Source organism: Callospermophilus lateralis, chromosome X (assembly GCF_048772815.1).
Source record: "Callospermophilus lateralis isolate mCalLat2 chromosome X, mCalLat2.hap1, whole genome shotgun sequence".
Lineage (NCBI taxonomy): Eukaryota > Metazoa > Chordata > Mammalia > Rodentia > Sciuridae > Callospermophilus > Callospermophilus lateralis.
This window is the reverse complement of record NC_135325.1, coordinates 72,836,378-72,857,774: the sequence shown is the minus strand read 5'-3', so window position 1 is coordinate 72,857,774 and position 21,397 is coordinate 72,836,378. Positions and strand designations below refer to the sequence as shown.

The 21,397-nt window shown below is 37.6% G+C and overlaps 1 protein-coding gene across 9 annotated transcripts in view; it reads left to right on the top strand.

Moving 5' to 3' along the window:
* Nucleotides 1-4,920: 4,920 nt before the first annotated feature.
* Nucleotides 4,921-21,397, top strand: part of Diaph2 (diaphanous related formin 2) — an 826,282-nt gene continuing 809,805 nt past the window's right edge. For all 9 annotated transcript variants that reach the window (XR_013154694.1, XR_013154693.1, XR_013154690.1 and 6 more), the window contains exon 1: nt 4,921-5,253. Coding sequence is in view for 2 of the 9 variants with exons in the window: in XM_077107725.1 (XP_076963840.1) it covers nt 5,122-5,253 (132 nt within the window). In the remaining 7 variants the exon portion in view is untranslated. The remainder of the gene's footprint in view (nt 5,254-21,397) is intronic.

Genomic DNA, 21,397 nt, shown 5'->3' with positions numbered 1-21,397 from the left:
CCTAACTGATCTCTCCCCTTCACTTTATTATGTTGAATTTAGAATCAGTATCTCTGAAATAGGCAGCTAATTTCCTGTTTTACACCTTTGATTTCTTGTTTGTCTTCTGAAGTAGATTTTAGGTCTATTGATAGCAGAGATTTTCTATTTCATAGTCTGTTCCTTTACAAGCATTTGTGTACCAGAAATAGTACTTTAGCAATTAGTAAATAGGATAATGATGTCAAAATAATGTGGAAGTCCAGTTGATTCAAGTGTGAGTTTTCTTTGCACTTTAAGTTTTGAAGTAATCCAAAGCAAACTTTCCTCACTATTGAAGCCCGATTTACAGATAGGTAGTTAGTGTAGATAGGTAAATCGGGTCTAACATCAAGTAAAATAAAGAATGGAGGCCATTATAGAGAATGGAATCCAGGAAAGCAGAGCAGCACTTGGGGAAAATTGAAATGTTAATGTCCCCAAGGCCCCCCCAAAACCATCCGAAAGAACTGTTAATGAAGCAGCAAACAAGGAAGTGCTAATCCAAAAGCCGCCCCAGGCCCTTCTTTCTCAGATTACTCCTTCAGCCCCCCCTATCTCCCACCTTTTGGGCCTTCCCACCTGCATTCTACCACTGAAAGATAAAGGGAAACAAAGGACTGGAGTGTGGGAAAGCTGAAAGAAGACCTTAGCTATAAAAAAGGGAAGACCTCCCCCTTTCACAGATTCCGCCTTTTGGGTCCCCTTCTTCCTCAAGGGAGAAGTCTTTTCTGCTGTCCTTTAATAAAACTTCTATTTTCCACTCTAAACTTGCCTCGAAGTTCTTCTCTGTTGTTATACTTCAGCATTGGGAAAGCAAGGACCAGTAAACAGCGGTAACACTATTAAGGAGAAGTCTTAATATATGAAGACTTAAAAAGTGAAGAATTGTGCATATGACTCTGCCTTAAAGTGTAAGTAAACTGGTTTAGTGGATTAAACTTTGAAGTTCTCAACAACTTTAAACTATCTCTTGAATCTGTGAGAACTGATAATAAAGCTGTGAAGACCTTTCATTACATGTTTTTAAAAAATTGCCAGGTACAGTGGTGCACTCCTATAATCTCAGATTTTTGGGAGACTGAGGCAGGAGAATCCCAAATTCAAGATTTGATAACATTGAGACCCCATCTCAAATCAAAAATTAAAAATAATAAAAAGAACTAGGGGTGTAGCTCAGTGGTAAAGCATCCTGAGTTCAATTCACAGTATTAAAAAAAAAAAAGAAAAGAGAAAAAGTTGGCTACTCTTCAATTAGATTTTTAATTCTGGTGAAAATGGCATCTGTTAAAAGTGAATGCCTTTGAGGATCCACAAGGGAAAGAAGCAGCAGAAGCATGAAGTCTACCAAGCATTGATGACTGTGATACTTGATACTTGGTGTAAATACCAATGGAAATTTAACCTCATCAGTATTTTTGTTAGTATGGTTATTGTTTTCTTTAGTGCTCTGATCACAAAGTTGCATTAGATTTAAGTGGTTTTCCTGAACCATATTTTTCTAGAAGCCTGATTATCTTAGGCATGCAATTTTGAAGAATGAAAGATTCTTCAGGAAGACATGTTATAGCAGAACGTTTGGCACTTTTTAAAAATCATCTGCATGATATCCAGTTTGGTGTTAGCCACATAACATATGTTTAAAATAAATACTTGTTTACTTGTAGTTATCTTTTAATTCATAAATATTTTTGCTGTGACCCTGGAGTTGGTGATTTCTTATTTTTTTCTGATCCATGTTTCCTTTAATTTCTCTATGAATGACCCAGATTGTTTAGATGAGGATAAAGGATGGCCCTAAGGTCAGTGTGAAGAAAGATAGAGCCTACCAGCCTCTTATCTTTCTTTCTTCCCAGAGCTAGCTTTTAAATGCTGATTGGGTTCTAGGAATCACCAGAAGCCAAAGGGAGAGGCCACAGGATCAGTGGGTCTAAAGTACAGTTTTGATACTCCACCTGATGGGGTAGCCTCTTTTCTTCAGCATCAGAGAAAAGAGTTCTCTCAGTCCACCACCCTATTTGTGTGTCCCAGGGAGGCAAAACAAAGGATCACAGGTAAGATGAGGGCAGCTCCAGGAATTGGTGAAGCCCTTGGTTCACAATTGGTGACAAATGTCCTTGCCTGAGAGCTGTGGCCCCTGTTGTGTATTAGCTTCTAAGAGAGGCCAATGACCCTGATGCCTAAATAAGGGATTTCTGTTTTATTGTTTTTAACTGTTCTTTATATTAACTGGAGCAAAATGCTGAAAAAAAAAAAACACGAAGAATTAAGACAGGGGCTGAGATAATCACAATAAAGTCAAATATAAGCTATATCTGGAACAGGTTTTTTAATTTTTATTTTTTCACTTTTTGCCAAAAATATTGTAGATCTTTTCCAGTTATCTCTAAGTGAATATCAAAGGTAGCTTAGCCTGGCCTGAGGATAATGAAATGCAACCTTACATTCAAAATAATATTAGTTAATTTATGAGTCCATTTATGTACTCCTAACAGAAATCATTCATATTTTAATACCCTTCCCTTGCCCCCACTCTCCATTTCTTAAATAGTGATAAAATGAAATTTACAAGTACAGGGGGGCCTTCATGATCTGGACTTCCTTATCTGTTCTGCTTCTTCTCTTGCCAACAACCTCCCCCACAGTCCAATTTCTTAACCATAGGGTCTTTTTGCATGTGCTATTTTCATTTCCTTTGCCTGGAATGCTCTTCACTTACTTGTATTGAAATTGCTCAATATATTTTTGTTTCAAACCCTCTCAAAGAGCCTGAAGGCTTCACAAGAGCAAATCATGACTCTCTAGTAGGTTGCCAACAAATACTTACTGACTTTATTCAGAACTTTATCACTCAGCTAGAACATTATCTTCTTTGGGATGGTGTCCCTGAATCTTTGACACTTGGTTAGCTACCTCTTTCATAGGCTCCCTGTTCAAATCTGTTACTCTGTAGTGCAATTCTTTAACAGTCTGTCTCTTCCATTATATTGAGGTTCTAAAGGACAGAAATTATGTCATATAAAGTACCCACAGTACTTTGTTTATCATCTGGTATACTCCGAGGAGTTATGTGTACTGAGAAGTTTCTTTCTTCCTTTTTTTCTCTTTTGCCATATTGAGGATTGAACCCAGGGGTGCTCAACCAATGAGAGGCATTCCCATTGACAAGGTCATGCTAAGTTGCTGAGGTTGGCTTCAAACTTAACAATCCTCTGCCTCAGCCTCCCAAGTAGCTGGGATTCCAGGTGTGTGCCACCACACCCAGCTGTAACTCAGCAGATTATTGAGTAATGTTTGAACTTGGAGGGCCCTTGACTTTCACCCACAGCCACATCTCTCATAGAGAAATTATATGAGAGCACTGGGTAAATAGTTCATTCCTTTCTGCAGCATCCATTTTCAGTATTTCAGAAGGGGGCACATTTAGATCAATTAAATCCTGTGCATGCATATATGTGTACAGTGAGTCAAATTCAAAATATACATCAAATTTTAAGTCAAACAGGAACTTCAACATAGCAAATTTACCTTGGGGCTCCTTGTTCAACCTGTCTGGGAGTGTGCATTCCTTCTTCACTCCTGTCCTTGGGTAGTTTACTACTTTAGTAAAAAGAAAGTTAATGACCAGGACAAAGATATCCAATGTTCTTTGATTCTACTGTCCAAGTTAGTTGCCTTATCACACCTATATCATGGTTTAATTCACTGTAATGCACTCTGAATAAATATGTTCAGATACAAACTGAAGTCAGCATAGGGAACTCCAGGTTGAAGGGAAGAAGCCTAAAAGAAGCCAGGGCCCTAAAGATTTCTTCAGTAACAAGCATGTGGACATGTTTATGGACTTTATATTTTCAAGTAGCTTCTCTAGCATATGGGCTCTTATTCCACCATGGGGGTTCATTCAAATACTGCCTTGCCCTTCTAATGTTCTTTGTGTGCACCTTTATTTTTAAAATGTTCCTTTTATAAAAGGATGGTCAAAGCGCTAGTATACTCCAGGGACTAAAGACTTTACACCCTGGCCTGCAGCATAAAAACACCTACATTTGTCTAGAGATTTATATTTTAAACAAAGCTGTGACACACATATCTTATTCACTACCCACGACAAACCTAAACCTAAACTAGTGCGGGGAAACTTAAGATAGCACTCCATGCAATTGTAAACTTTAAATCCGTGCTTCGGTTAAAGAGCCTAACAACACCTTTGGGATTAAGCAGTGGGCGCCTGCTGCTCCAACTACCTGGCAACCTGGGGATAAGGGAAAGGCTGTTATTTCTTTGGTCACAACGCAATCGTGGCAACAGAAGCACCCACTCTTTCCACTTTGACCCATACAATCTGTCTAGGTAATTAATCAGCACTCCCTGCGGTTTTCCTATAGGCTGCCAGTTGTCTTGCTAATTAAACCTTCCCACGGAGTGTAGCAAGACCACACCCCCCGTTGAGGCCTCTCTAAGGAAAGGTGCTTTGGTGTACACTTCTGGAAGCTGACGCTCAGATCGGGGTGCCGATGAAACTGACACGGGAATTCTCCTAGACCTCAGTTTCCTCATCTCTAAAATGGGCTACCCCTCTCTCTTGATTAGGTCCCTGCCATTTCACGCTGGGCGGGTAGGAAGTGAAATCAGTGACTAACCACAGCTGAAAGTCCTCTGTTGGGCTCCAGTCACTGTGCTGGGCATGCTCAGTAGCAGGGGCCGGCTCAGCACCCTGAGTAGGAAGCGGCTTTCCGCGCCCCAGCTGCCGACTGCGGGCACTTTGATGAATCACGTGTGTTGAGGCCCTCTTAAAGAGATAGGCACCTACTTTCCCTCCACCCTAAACACCGCCCTGAGGGCGGCGGCGACTGTGGTAATTGCAGCTGCTTAGGGGCAGGGCTTGCCCCGGCACTGAGTAGTGGCAACAGCGTGGTTGCGTCGTGGGTGTTGGGAGCCGGCAGCCCCGGGGGCCTGAATTAGGCTACTCCCCGGGCTGACACTCTCTCCCTAAGGAAGACGTGCTGTCGAATCAGCGCCGGGCAGTGAGAGCGCCCAGGGGGGCTTCTTCATTTGAGGAGAGGTGGGGTTATAGGGCACAGGTGACAGGGCCGGAGAAAGATGGAGCAGCCCGGGGCGGCGGCGTCGGGAGCGGGAGGCGGCAGCGAGGAACCCTGTGGGGGCCGGAGCAACAAGCGGAGCGCGGGGAACCGAGCTGCCAACGAAGAGGAAACGAAAAACAAACCCAAATTGGTGAGTGCTCCCGCAGCCCCCGCCGGCCTTGGGGATAGGGAGAGCCCCGGGGTCCTCCTGCCATTGAACACGGGGAACCCGGGGCCCCCTCCCAAAGGTGACCGCGACCTCGCTGTGCTACTCGGGGAGCTGTGCTACTACTAAAGGAGCGGAGCGGCCAAACCGAGGCGCGGAGACGGCGTGGGGGCGGAAGAGCACCCCCTTCTCCAATTAACCCCTTTCTCCCTCTTGTCAGCCTGGGAGGCAGTGAGGGAAGGAGAAAGGCCCCACCCCAACTTGGGGAGACCCCGAGTCCTAGAGTATTGGGTAAGGCTGTTGTTTGTCTAACTTGTGGCCACGAACCTTCTTTGAGCGATTCCATTTCCCTCCCACCTCTTGTCAGTTGCTGTTTTGACTCAACACTTAGGGTCCCAGGCAGGGGAACCTTCCTTCTTTTTGGTCTCAGGACTTGGGAGCCCTCTCGCAGCCTTTCAAATCAAGAAAAACACAACGTAGGCCCCCAGTTCTTCAACTTAACCAGAAATCTAAGAGGCGCCTACGTGCGTCACCACCCCCCCCCCGCACCCCCGCCTCTCTCTCCATGTGCTCTCGCAAGAAATATTTCTTTGGAGGAGTAGGGGAAGCGTGGGAGCTGAGGCTGGGTGAAGTACCACCAACTGTCCTTTGTGTATGTTTATATAGTCATACAGTACTTCAACCCAGTTGATTATGAACACTTAAAAGTGGTAGGCAGACTGTGCACTTCTCACAGTCCTGGTAGTGTTGAACCAGTGGTAGCAGTCCATTTCCTGCCTCTGAATGTGCAAAATGAAATCTTTGGGGCCTGATATTGCATTGGGAAATACAGGATTTCTTCAACTCAGTTAAAAGGGTTCCTCTTTTTGTAAACTTTGTAATTTGGGTGACATGAGGGGAAAGGGTTTTCCTGCACAAATTCAGCAAATACTGAGAAATAATCTTAGTCCATATCCGAAGTACATGCCACATGTTGCATATCTAGATTTTAGTTTTGAGCAGCAACTTGACAGGGGAGTGGGTGGGATGGGGACATGTAAATAAAGCCATTTCCCATGGAATCTGGCCATTTGGTATGGACCTGTTGTATTTGTATTTTGGTTCCTATTTGCTTTTCAATTATGGACTATCTATTCATAATGGAAAACAGTGGCCAAAGAGTTATTGTTTTAGGAAATATGCAGCCTTACATTATGTGGGAAGGGATTTGTAGATTAAGATGGCAAATCTAAAATCTCATCAATTCCACACTAAGTGGACACAAATTGAAAACTAGCTTAATAGGTGTGACTTTTACCCCAGTATTTACAAATGAAGAATTTGAGTCACAGGCTCTTTGTGACTTGTCTGTGCTGGTGAGAGGCTAATGGGTGCCTGCACAATCATAAAACTTAAGAAAAGTTTTGAGTGTATCACTAGAGTTTCATGTGTTTGAAATTCTGTTATGATTTTGAAATTTATTGGTTTTCCTTTTTTTACTGTAGCACAAAACTGTGGTTTAATCAGTAATCACAATTTTAAGTAAACATAAAATTTAACTGATAGTTTCCACAGTTTTGTACGCATACCAAGAACCCTCCACTTTTAAGAAGAACACTATCAAGAAAAGCATATATCTTTATTAACACTTTGAGTATATTTTTTCTTTCCCTTTGACTATTTGCCCTGTTTCATCTTTTATGTTTTACTTGGTTTGACAAGGAAACTAGCTAGTTATGAGATGGTATCACTTTCAGTTCCTAACTAACCTCACTGTTCCATGTTGAACATAGCTTTGATAGAGCAGAACAAGTTTTGAAATCCAAGAGTTTCTAAAATATCAACATGAGTGTTTTTCCTCATAACTTTTGAGCTTTACATGATTTTACAAGCAAATGTGTCAGAACTAATAATAAATTTAGGAAGTCATTATAGGGCATTTTAAGGCAAGCAACTTCATCATACAAATAGACTTGGTAAAACTTTGTAAGAAAGTTCATCTGGGATTCTTCAGATTTTGCTAAGTTAGATGAAACTTGATTGAGACTAAATTTTATTATTTTAAGTATTATGTCAGTCACTGTAGTAGTGCTTAATTCGTGTGTCTAGGTGTACAAAGGAGTTGTGGTATGGAATTATAAAAGCACAGTGGTACAAAAAGTTATTTGTGTGGGTGATTGTAGGATACAGGGTCTCAAACTCTTCAAAAATTGAGTGCATGTTCTTTTTTCTGGGCCCCATAGCTTTCATCAGCTTCTCAAAGGCAATGATCACCTTTAGAAAGAAGAACTATTGCAATATCAACAAAAGATAGTAAAGGAAATGATAGTTGATGCTAAGTTTGGGATGGGAGGACATCAGTGATGAAGGGAGAAAGGAAATCACACTAGCCACAAGGGTGATTGACTTGAAGAAATTTATTCTAGGGGTAAAAAGTTAACTACACAATGTCTAAACAGTATTAGGTAGGATCAAAGTTTCTACTACATAGAAAAATTAACTTGGTCACTCTAGTGAAGTATAAGGCTTGTGATTCAGTTGTTTGCATTTAGTTCATCATGGTTCTGAAGAACTGGAGATGGAAGGCATGCATTCTATAAACAGGAACTACTTTCATTTATATCCTCCACTTTTTGATGGATATTAGTGAGACTTTCTTTCAGAGTGGCACTTTCGAACTGTAGAGACTTCTGTTTAGGGTTAAGTAACTCAAAATTCAGCAAAATTTGCTTCAGTTTTCTTCATATATACATCTTTATAATGATCCATTCATTTTGACTTCTTTTTAAGTGCATTAGTAGGGGAGTTTTGGATTTTATGTAACTATCTGGTTAGGCCCAGATAGCAGCATGCCAACAAGCAGCATGACTCTTATATTAATTAGTAATTTTATGTCAACTATGAAATGTATGTTGTTAAATTGAGTAGGAGAGAGAGCTCTAGAACTGTTGTGAAGGAACTTCATCTTGAATCTCACATATTTAAAGCAGTGACTTAATCATTGAAAGAAGGCCTCACACACAATGGTAGGTATATAGTGGCTTGATAGTATTTGATATTTTGCATTTTGAATTTGCATTTATGTGTACTTTCTGAAACCTTTGCTTCTTTAGACAGTAAATTCAGATTAGTCACTTCAAATAACACAAGTTGATTTTTTATTGTTATATAACTTCCTGCATATTTGGTGATTTGTTCATACTTAGATAAATTATGTTTTGATTTTAAATAATTTCTGAGCACAGTGGTTTCATTTATGCAACAGATTGACTAAGTACTACAATGCTACATGCTATTCTAAGGATTGGTGATATAAAGATGCTCATAGTCTACTAGACAGGAAAATTGATAAAAAGCAGTGACAGTTATCAGAGGAATATACTTTGGAGGGTATTATAAATGTACAGAGAGCCATCTACTCAAATCAGATGCTGAGGGAGGTAAGGAAAGACTTATCATACTAGGCAATATTTTGTTGAGGTTTGCAGAATAGGGTATTGAAGAAGTGGGGAAGGCATTCTAGGCTGAAAGAATATCATGTACAATGGTAGGGAAATACAGGAGCATGGCCAATAAAGAAGATACATGTGGCTGAAATAAAAGGTATATAAAATATTAAATCTGCCAGAAAAGTCTAAATCACAGTGAATCATTGTGTGTCATGTTAGAATTTCAACTTTTTCCTGAATAAGTGTTGAAAAGGTTAAAACAATAGACTTGGGGCTGGGGTTATGGCTCAGTGGTAGAGCGCTTGCCTTGCATGTGGGTTTAATTCTCAGTACCACATTAAAAAATAAAAAAAAAATAAATAAAAGTATTGTGTCCATCTATACCTAAAAAAAGAAATTAAAATAAAAACAGTAGAATTAACTGGTCAGATTTGTTATAGAAAGAAATTTAGAACTGTGGAAAATTCCTTGGATAGGATTTCCAGAATGGAGGTAGGAGGAGCACAGAGTAGTGAAATGGAGTTCAACGTTTAGGGTTGGAGACCTGAATTCTGGTGGCTGCTCACCTTCTCATCCATTTACCAGCTTATCAATTTCCTAGTACTATTTCTCTATAGCCTAGTTTCTTCCTGCCACCCATTGTGAACATCCTTACCAAATCTGAAATATCCACTCTGTTTCTCTTCAGTAAATCTCACTCCTTTTCACTGCCCAGTTCATGCCTAAGTGTTTTCCTGTTCTATTAGACCTTCATTAATTACTTCAGTTTACTGAGGGGTCATCTTTCTTTTGAGTCCATAACGATTGTAAGTTTAAATGTTATGCGTTCATCTAGTCTGTACAGAGATTTAAAATTGCTTTTGGGCAACGGTCCTGGTTTATGTTATTCATTAAAATCTGGCAGGTTAGTGCTCAGGTGCAAAATAACTTGGTAAATGATTATTATCTGGGGAGTTTTTCCATATAAGCCAGACATTTTGAAAGTATAAATTGTTGAAAAGAGGCTTAAAAAAGTGTACTTTTATACGTTTTTTCTTAGCATATATCCTTCATCAAATGAATATATCTATCTGCACATTCCTCTATGTCATCTCTAATTTTGAAATTCTGGAAACTTATGGTCGAGAGAACTCTCCTACTCCCCTTGTTTGTTTAGATTCTTGTGATGTTGGAGCTTGAACTTTCATGCCGAGAAACAGTACCTAAACCATGAGCCAAGTAACATTTTGCTGTTAATAGTAGGAGGCTTCAGATTATTGGCAAATGAATATGGAATTGAGAGCCAAAGGACCTGGGTTCCAGTATCCCTTCTATCTTTTATTTGTTTGTGATCACTGCTGAGCATTTAACAAGAGAAGTTCCAGCTCTTTGATTAATGTTAATCAGTCAGAGATAACATCAACATTGCTGGCCTTGTTTTTGTTTTTTGAGAGGGTCCCACTATGTTGCCCAGGCTGGCCTCAGATTCTTGACCTCCTGTGATTCTCTTGCCTCAGCCTTTTGAGTAGCTGGAACTACAGTCCTGCACTATTGTGCCCAGCTCACCTGACTGATTTGTTTGACAAGGTTGTTTAGATAAAATATAGTAATGAACGAGAACAAATTTAGGAAATTCTATACTATTATATAAACATAAAGTATTATAATTAATTTCTTACATTGCCCAAATCGAATGTAACTGTGGGGCTAGGGGAGTAGAACACTTTCCTAGCATGAGCAAGGCCCTAGATTCTATCCCCAGCCAAAAAATAAATAAATAAATAAATAAAAGTGATTGTGGTTGAGTGGTTTAATGACTTTCTTGCAATTTGATAGCTCTAATATTATTGTAATTATTGCATAAAGTACCATAATCTGGTTATATGTTGATTAACTTCTCATTCTCAATTCCATTTGCCCTTTTGAGGATTATGCATTCTTTCCTTTTACTAATAATTCTTTCTGTTGAGTGAATATGGGATGTGAGCTTAACATTTTTTCACAGTAATTTTTTTTAAGAACTAGGCTACCTTTTCCCTTTCAATTTATCAAAGGTATTTAAACTCTTTTGTTAAAAACTTTGGGGACATATTTATGACATCATTCCTTGTCATGAAGCTTCCTGATGTATAAATAAGGAAGCTGAGTCATTGAAGTTTTTAGTGGTCTGACTTAGAAGTTTATAAGCTATCACCTCTATTGTATAAGTTATCTATAGTACTGAGTCATTATGCTTCAGGGATTCTGAAAGGAAAAAAAAAGTTTTCAATCTCTGTCATCTCTTGTTCCTTTTGAACAATTTATAATTGTAATCCACCCAGATTTCACTCCCGGTATGAAGAGCTCTGGCAGTAGCAACATGTCATTGAAATGAAATATTCTTTTACAACCTGGTCTCAAAGAATACTGTAAATGCTCTGAAAACAATACATAATATATGCTAATTTACATGAATCAGCACATCTGGCTAAATATTACTGGCTATCATTAGCACCATAAGAATTGTTCCTGAAACCTGACTTCCCCCTGTTCCTGTATTCAGTCTACCATGCAGAAAAGACCAGCTCTTTTTGCCATATTTGGGGTGGTTGATACTTAATTTTTTTCTGAAGACTGAAGAAGCTAGGATGATGGTTAGGTGATTTAAAAATAGTTATAAATTTGATATCTAAGTGGTCATTAAGTAGAAGACACCCATTGTGGAAGACAGCTCAAAATTGGTGCATGTAAAGGAAGGTTTAGGTGTATTTTCTTTTTTTTTTTTTTAAAGAGAGAGAGAGAGAGAGAGAGAGAGAGAGAGAGAGAATTTTAATATTTATTTTTTAGTTTTCGGCGGACACAACATCTTTGTATGTGGTGCTGAGGATCGAACCTGGGCCGCACGCATGCCAGGCGAGTGCGCTACCGCTTGAGCCACATCCCCAGCCCATTAGGTGTATTTTCATGTAGCTGTTTATCATGAATGTCAGCCATAGAAAGAAATTAACTCATACTAATTTAAAACTTGTTTACTTGATCAAGCTGAATCTTTTCCAGTTTAAGTGATATGCTCTGGCTGTAGCTTTAAATAGAGACTCAACTGAAACTTGGTCTTTCCTTGCTTTGTGTGAGATGGCCTGGGAAAAAAGGAATTGCCACCTTTCTCATGAAAGAATGTAGAAAACAAAATTCTAACTAATCACCATTTTCACAGGCTTTGGTTTAATGAAGTTACATGTGTTGCTTTAAAAAGAGTAAGCTATATTGCTCCCAAACACAGATCCACAGGATTGGCCACCACTCTTTTCTTCCATCAGGGCTCTATAATAAAGTTATGCCTATTACAAGTCAGAAGTTTCTAGGTGACTCTTCAGGTAGGCTGCCTAGGAATCCAGGACTTCATTAAGAAGAAATTAATCCCAAGTGGCTATTAAGTCAATCACCTGGCAATTCTGATAGTCACATAAGTGAGAAGAGATCTGGGGTACAATGCTCTCTTTTTTTTTTTAACTACTTTTTATTCTGTGATAGCCACATTTTGATAAAGGTCTCTTCAAAATTCTGAGGATTTAAAAAAATCTAACCTTAATTTGTTTGTCTCTTTTCAAGCTAAAAGTAAAAAATAAAGTTTTTACTTTATAATAAGGACTAATAATTTTTTGTAAAACTTACGAAAAATTTCAAAAATATTAAAAAGTGGAGAGGATAGTATGATTAACCATCATCTATCCCATATAGAACAATTGTCTAGATAAGTATGCTTCATCCATCCTCTGTGTTTTCCTTGCTGAAGTATTTGAGTGCAAATCCCAGATATCATGTCATTTTACTCCTACATACTTCAGTGTACATCTCTAAAAATTACTGACTTCTTAAAAACATAATCACTGTCACTGTCACATCTTTAGAAATTAACATATTCCTTGCTATCATCTAACACTCAATCCATAATCAAACATCCCCAAATGCCTCAAAATAGATTTTTAATCTAATGTGTGCCTAATTAATGTACATGCCACTGAACTCTTAAACAAATAAAACTTTAAACTGATGGTAAGATCTTGTTCAAAGTTATTCCACATAAAGTACTCTCATAAAGCATCAACCCAGGATAAATTCACTCCTGTCTTTAATTCTGTAGAAGTATCTGCAAAGATTGACTACACAAGTGTGGGTAGACACTCTGGAACAGTTACTATGTACCATAGAAAAAAGACCAAATTAATACTTCTGGCTTTCACTAACTGGTTGAGTAATCACTCATTCTTCATTTCTGCACTTTGTGAAGTAGGGTGGGGTTTTTCATGTCAAAATTTTCTTCCCAGGGAAATGTAGATAGTTGGGTAAAGGAAAAATATTCTTGTATTCTCTTGATAAATGATTCACATAAATCTCTGATACGTGCATGCAACAACCATGTTTATGTTACTAGCTCTAGTTTTATTTAAAAATAAATGCCAAATTTGTACTTGAGGTGTCTGCTTTTTAGCCACTTTGGTAAATTTTGGGTTACTCACTCTGGATGATTGGGGTGAGCAAACTCTTGGAAATAACTATTATCTCCTTATTTAGATATCCAGGGTTACCAAAAAGAAAAAAAAAAAGCAGGCTTTACTAATGAGGTGATGGAGCTGGGGATGGGTGGAGTGGGTATGAGCAATTGACTTGGGCAAATGGCCTAGACTTCACACAGATTTACTAAAGAAGCTGTGTAACCACTACTTTCCAATCAGCAATTTAGTGCTATTATTGTGCTGGGAAACAATAGGCATATTATTTCTCTAATTTTGAGTATTCAAGTAGGTTTAGACTACTCATCCATCTCCACTCTACATCTTCTTACTGTCCATTTACTAACCCAATCAGTGGGGTGATTTTTTTCAGAAAACAGCTAAACGAGTGATAGTTATTGGGGTCTGACTTGCTCAGAGGAAGGAAAGCTATGGAGATGTTTTTCATCAGCTTTGAAATCAATCACTGGTAAAGTCTTAAATGTTTAATAGCATATTATGCTGACTCCAGCTGTTAGGAAGATTCTTTCTTAAAGAGAGTAAGACCTAGTGTAGTCTATATACTTATATTTTGAAATTTAAAAGCATGTATGTGTGGTAGAGACCAGAGTTATTTTATATGATTGGGATCTGCTCAAAGGTATAAAACCATGGGGATCACATTATTTACCAAAATGCCAGTCACAAGCCTGTGTCTTCCTGGTGATACTTTTTATAATTCAAACAAAGGTCACATCTGGGCTTGTTACTACCATTTAAAACCAGGTGGATTCTATCCTTATCCCTGATAGGAAATTCAACAAGCATAGGACATGTTTTAAAGTCTTATTTATAAAGAGAATTTTTCATATGTCATTGATTCTGAGAAAGAATATAAGGTGTATATTTATATAATACATTGTTTTATACCTGATCACATCTACTTTTGAATTACTGGAGTCCTCAAATATGGATGACTGTGTCCTTGAGGGCCTAGGTTGGAGGTTCAGTATGTTGATCACCTTCTCTAATTAAGGATCCTCCTTTTTGTACCCCTCCTAGTCCTTTTCTTGAAATTGTTTCATAGAGCTTCCCATAGTTACAGATAATATGGATAAGATATATTGTTTAGAAGTTTGTGTGATAACTTTAGCTTACTTTCATTTATATTACTCATGCTACAAAGCTAGAACATATAGAAAGTTAAGATGGGTTAAAATAAATTGGCAGAGACATTTCCTCTAATAATATGTTCTGCAGTCTGGTACCTCATATTACAAAATCAATGTTTTCCAGAAGTGTCAGTGTGTACATAAAACATTTGTGAGTGAAAATAACCTTTTCTTAGGCTTCCCTCACAGCTTGTTTTTCATTGGCACTGCATTACCTTACATTTCTCCCCCTTTGGTTTGAGTAGCTAATGGTCTTTAAACAAGCTATTAAAGGGAAGAATAAGTTTACAATGCAAAAATAAAAATGGCCTGGATTTTATCCATGTTGGGTGGTTTGGATTTTCATGTGTTTATCTCACTAAAGCAGGGTTTACCCACATTCTCTAATATATCTTTAAATTCTTAGATTTCTTCAGTGTAGCCTATACTTGCTTTATTGACTGGTCTTGTGATTTTCTGTGAGGTACAAATCCTCCAGTTTATATAAGTCAACTTGGCCCAAGACCAAATCCTAAATTTTAAGTGGCCATATCTCTATATGAAATGGATTCAGCGTGTTAGTTGTAATTTAAAGTAGGGCTATGGGCCCAATTTTTCACTTTTCTCCTACCAATTCTGTTGTAGCTAATTGTGGATCAAAATGTTATTATTTTATGTTAAAATCCCTGCTTTCAACCTCCTTCATCCCCTTTAAATAATATTATCACTTGCATGTTTCTGACTGTTTATTCCTTGCCATTTTTACTGGTTTCTGTGAATATTATCAGTGTCGTATCCTATTGTCTGATCACAAAAGTTATGTGCAGAAGGATGGCCATTGGATGTTAAATTATTCAAGTGTTAGATTTATTTAAGAGCATTTCCCATCCATACCCTATCACAACTATGTTGCTGTAAACTAGTGGAAAGTGTATTTTTATCTTACCATTGCCAGTTTGTGTTTTTAAGACCCCACATCTTATTTTATAGAATTTGAAAGTATTTCATATGATGCACAGAGTTGAAATATGCTAAATAGGATATCTAGCTGATCCTGTTAGGTGTTTTTAAAGGAGTTTGTTCTTAGCTACTTAAAAGGGTTATACAGAAGTGAGCTGATTACTTTTTAAAAATGTAACTGTGGGTAAGTCATTTATTTATCTTCTTTGGCTGTCAGTTTATTCTATAAAATAAGAGAGTCTAAATAGATGAACTGCAAGTTTCCATTTAGCTCTAACATTTGAGAGTCAAAGGTTTTGGGAGCTATAATGAATCTGCCCTAATGTAAGTATGTGACATATGGATTTCAGTTAGATGAAGAATTGGAATTATGAAAGATGGTTGTTAAAGGCTGGGTACTAAAGAGTAACTATCCCAGCTAATTACTGAGCTGTTTTTAGAGTCTGATTTATCTTGGTCCAATTAATTCCTCATCAGCATTCTTTTTTTTTTTTTGGTACAGGGGATTGAATTCAGGGGCACTCAATCACTGAGCTACATCCCTAACACTTTTTGTATTTTATTTAGAGAAAGGATCTCACTGAGTTGCTTAGTACCTTGCTATTGCTGAGGATGGCTTTGAACTCGTGATCCTCCTGCCTCAGCCTCCTGGAGCCATATGGATTACAGGTGTACACCACTGCACCTGCATCAACATTCTTTTAATCATATTTCATATGTAGGACAATGTACTGAGTCTTAGAGAGTGTTGGCTTTGTTTTAGTCCATCCTGATTGTTTTCCTCAGTTCAGCGACAAATTGCAGAACTCAAGCTACCCAGAGGTGATCCTCAATAAAACAATATCATAGGCACCAGTTGGTATTCTAAGGACTTGTATGTATTTGTCAAGAACTATGTAAGGTCTGGGATTTTATCTATTTACCTATCAGTTATTGTTTGGTGGATGATTGCAGAAGACCCAAGACTCCTAGGTCAGAGACCAAGGTCAATTTATTATTCATTGCAAAAGTAGTAGTCAGAATGTGAGCATGACACACTGATTCACCATGATCTTAGGTCCCACAGGTGGACCAGAATGATGCCTACACAAGCAGTTAGTTGAGTTACACGAAAGGAACACCACACTTGGGGGATTTGTTACTTTTATGGTGAGAGGAAGCCAGCCTATTCTTTTGGGGATGGGGAGATATTACCTCATTCTGAAGATCACTTGGTACAAACAAAGCCCTGGGAAATATCATGTAAAAGATGCTATCAGCACCTTTCACCTTGGCATACCTAGCCAGAAAGTGCAAGGATGCTCAGGGATTGATGATCGGTTAAATCCCCCTCAGTATTAACTCACTTTATCCACATAGCAGTCAGTTTGTAGGTGATGAAATAGGCTCCTAACAGATAAGTAATTTGCCTGAGGATATTCAGTGGTGAATTTGAAATTTAAGACCAGTGTGACTGTAAAATCCATGTTTTAAATCACAAGTTTTCTATACTTCCTAAGAGCCTAAACTTTGGGGTTGCTCTAAATTAACCTGGAGACCTAAACCTAGTTAATGGTCTTCTAGATTGGTCTTTTAGATTGATATATACTATGTGTACATATCATTTAGAAGACAGAGTTAAGGGGACATTCATTTTAGTGTTACCAATAATTAAAAGGTAAAATTCTTTGAATCACTGCCATAAAGTGGGGTAGACATGTGACTACTTGTTAGAAAAGAGCCATGGCATGAAACTGATGTAACTGTGGATTTTAAAGACACATGAATACAATTCTTAAAAATAGCAGTCTGGGCAATCTGGCCTTTATTAAATAATTTTATGGTCACCACAAGGCTTCTGTACTTGACTTAATGTTGCTGATTTTTTTTTTGTCACTTGAATGTTAGCCTTGTAGAGAGTGGCTTCTGAACCAATTACATGGCAAGTCCTACTGCCTGCCTCATTTTTCAGTTGTTTTCTCTGCTCCTCTCCCCACTCCATTTCTGTTTGTGAACTTTTGTGCAAAGTAAAACTGTTTGAAACAACTAATGCTATCTCCTGTTATACAAGTATATGACATGCATTGTTTCTTGTTCAGGGAAGTGCCAAGAACCACCTACCTTCTCCTGCTGCTTCCTGTGTCTGCTTTGCCTAAAGATTGGCTGCTATAAAAGTGTGGCATAGTCAGCCAAGTGCTATTTTTTAAAATTAGTCTGCAGAAAGTGTTGTGACAAACTCTTTCAGAATTGACTTGTAATGAGTAATAGAGCCCTACACTATGGACGTAAGTGCCAAATAATATGGAAGTGCATAATGTAATTTGAGTTCTTCTTCCCTCAGTTTCTCCTATTATCCCTCTCAAAAGAAAAAGGAAACTTTGATTTTAAAACATGTGGTAGATAAAATCGATCACGAATATACTACTATATGCCTAGAACTTGGAATTGGGCTATTTGGAACTTAAGATGACTAATACAAAAAAATTGATTTTTTTGTGATACTGTGGATTGAACCCAGGAATGCTTTACACTGAGCTACATCCCCAGCCTCTTTTATTTTTTTTTATTTTGAGACAAGGTCTCACTAAGTTGGTCAGGCTGGCCTTGATCCTCCTACCTCAGCCTTATAGGTGTGTGCCACCATGCTTAGCTTGAAAAATTTTTTTAATGAAACATGATATTTATCTTTATGGGGCACATTATAGTAATCTGCTGTATGATCACTAAACCTAATAAGTTAAACTGTCTATGTTGATTTTGTTTACAGAATTACCTATGATGCAACATGAAACTAGAGGGTGAAGGATGGAAAAATTGTTAGTCAGTTTGCTGTGACCAAAATGCCTTGTAAGAATACTTAAGAAGGAAGGATTTATTTTTGGGCTCTTGTTTTCATAAGTCTTAGTCTATGGTTCACAGCTCCAAGTCAGAAACAACATGGCGAAAAGGGCATGGCAGAGGAAAGCTACTTGTCTCATGGCACACAGGAAGCAGAGAGAGACAGATACAGATAGACATGAAGGATCCAGGGATAGATATAGTCCCCAAGGCCATTATCCCATTGACATATTTCCTCCATCCATAGCCTACCGATATAATTTTCACTAACTCCCTCTAAGTTCATTCAGATTATTAATCCATCAAATTGACATTCTATGGACAAAGTCAGAGTTGTCACGATCCAAGCATTGCCTAAATGCCCCACCTCTGAACATTGCTGCATTGTGGATAATGCCTTCCACACGTTGGTTTTTGCAGGAGACAGTCTAGGTCCAAACCATAACAGCTGGTAATTCAGCAGGTTAAGAATTCTATTAAATTTCTGTTTTTCAAATATCTTTTCTTTTCATCCTCACAAATTCATATTTCCTCTAATATAGTCCTGGTTGTTGATATCCTTCTTCTTTTTAAAATTTCATTTAACCCAAAGAGCTTTGTGTTAAGCTTTGTGTTTAACCCAAAGAGCTTTGTGTTAAGCTTTTTGTCCCCAAAAGTTTGTTATTTTTCTTTAGACCAGTAGTTCTTAGTGGGGGATGGTTTACTAACCAAGGAGTATTTGGTATTGTCTGTAGACATTTTTGGTTTTCATGATTGGGGGAGGGTGCTGCTGGGATTTAATGGTAGAGGCCAGGGATGCCTGGGGACATCCTGCAATTCATAGGGAATTCCTCAGACACAAAGAATTACTCAGCCCAAAATGTCAAGGTTTAGAAAAATTGCCAAGATTGAGAGACCTTGCTTTAGATATTATGACTTTGTGTATATTTTGTTTGAAAAACTCCTATTGTTCTTCAGCTGTTCTTTAGTTTCCATTGTGCCCTTTGCTCTGTATTGAGACAGGGTCAGATCATCCCTGTCCTTAAGGAAGCATCCTTTGTTTCATTGATTGTTACCACTTTTCTTCTTTTCTACTATCACAAACTTGCTGAACTGGATTGTTATCAACTTTGTGTTTATAAACATATCTCTTGTCACTTATCTCATTTATGACATCCCAGGAAAATGTTCATTCTCATTCTAATGAGTTTAAAAATCTATTTTTTCTATCTGTTCATTCCTTGATACCTAAACACTTTTGATGCTGGAAACTTAATTCATGTGTATGGTTTTTAGACTTCATGGTACAGTCTTCTCTGGTAGTTCTGCTTCTTGTTAACTGCCAAAATCTGAGCTTTCTTTGCCTTCATTCCTAAAAATTCCTCACTGTTTATCTGCTCTTTTCCATATACAATTACAGGCAGTCATGTGCTTCTTCAAATACCACCTGAATGCTGATAATGCCAAACTTTTCTATCTACATTGGCATGTAAGTTCAGTACTCTGTCATTGTTAGCTCTGGAGACATCTCTGAACTATGTTAGTTATACTAGAAACAGTTTATAACTTGAAATACTTTATGGCAGTGTTCATTTTAATATTCTTCCTCTTTTCTAGGAAAATAAAAATTAACTTGACCCCCTACCCCATCCTGGGAATTTATCAAGTTTACCTTTTCAAGCTAAGGTTTGCTCTTGTCTCATTTATTATCAGACTATATTTCTCTATTATGAGTCACTCACTGACCTTTACAATTTGTGGTCTAGTTGAATCAAGGTTATCTTCCCTATTTGACCAAAGTCAGTGACTACTTTGCACCCAACTCATTGGGGCCAAGTGCATTTTTATATTTAGGGATACTATTAAGCACCTAATTGTATCATCTTATCTTCCTCAGTCTATTTGTGCCTTTATTTAAACAAGCCATTAGCTGCATTGTCCCATGTGCCTGGAATAACCTCTTATCCTTTTTTTTTCTTAGTGAATTCTAAGGACTTTTCTTCCATTTCTTCCTATAACTGTTAAACTCTTTATTGCTTACTTGAAGGTGACATGATCAGTACAGAGCCATTTTATTCTGCAGCATGTATGGCTTTATTAACAGTTATGCTTATTATAATTATATGTTACAGTGTATGATCATTCCACACATCAAATTCTCATTTTGTATAAAAAATTATAGTGAGGCATAAATATGATTATATACAGGTCTTACTCTTGAGGAGTTCATGGCCACGTCAGAAAAGAGGGACAGATAGGTAAAAAGTCATAAGTACTATAGTAAAAAGACTTGAGCAGAGTGCTCTTGGGAATGCCACATACTGTGCTTAGTAGGGACAGGAGAAACTTCACAGAGTCAGCATTTGATCTGGATCCTAGAGAATGAAGAATAATTTGGTAAGGTTAAAAGAGAAGTCATTCTCAATAGACAGTTCAACATGTACTCAAGTTCAGAGTTATATAAAGCCAATTACTCAAAAATGGTAAGATTGTGGGAAGAAGATTGCTTGCTTTATAACTGAATATAGGTGAGCCTAGAAAACATTTTTTTTTCCAAACCATAGTGGGACAGAGATAAGGAACTAACATTTCTGACACCTACAATGTTTCTGGCATCTTTCTAGGTGCTTTATGTCACCATCTTACTTAATTTTTATCATAACCATGTATGTTAAATTTAGTTATTTCCCACATTAATAAGTAAGGGAAGTGAATTTCAGGTTAACTGATTTCTGATTCCAAAATAAATGCTTTTTTTTAAATAAATACTGCCATCTTAGAATTAACAGACTATTCTTAAAATATACAAATGAGCTAAAATTTCTCAATTTTATATTTATATATTCACATTTTACATAAAATTCTAAATATTTTTCTCCTATCACAGACACTATTAGAAGCCCACTAAATGCATCTTAAAGCATTTTGTCTTTGTTGGATTAAATTAGTTTAGAAGGAATAGAACTTGAGAAGTTGGCTGGGATTTGTCTACAAGCATCTGATTAGTAGCTATATGTGGCTAGTTTTACTACAGAGGATTTAAGTAAGCTATTCATTTGGAAAAATTCTCACTCTGAAATTGTTTTCATTAAATACTTTGATTAATTCAATATTAATTTAATAAATGTTTTGAAGAAGCCCACCTCAATACTGTTATACACATAATTAGAGTTAAAATAAATAATTTCTGCCTGCTCTGAACATAGAACTGGAGAATCAGGTGTTTTCAAACCTATGGGCCAGGGTAGAGTAGGGGTAAAAGTTGCTGTAGGAACACAGATGATATCACTTATAAATGGAATATTAGAGATGGCTTCATGGAGAGAGCAGCAATCAAAGAGAGTCT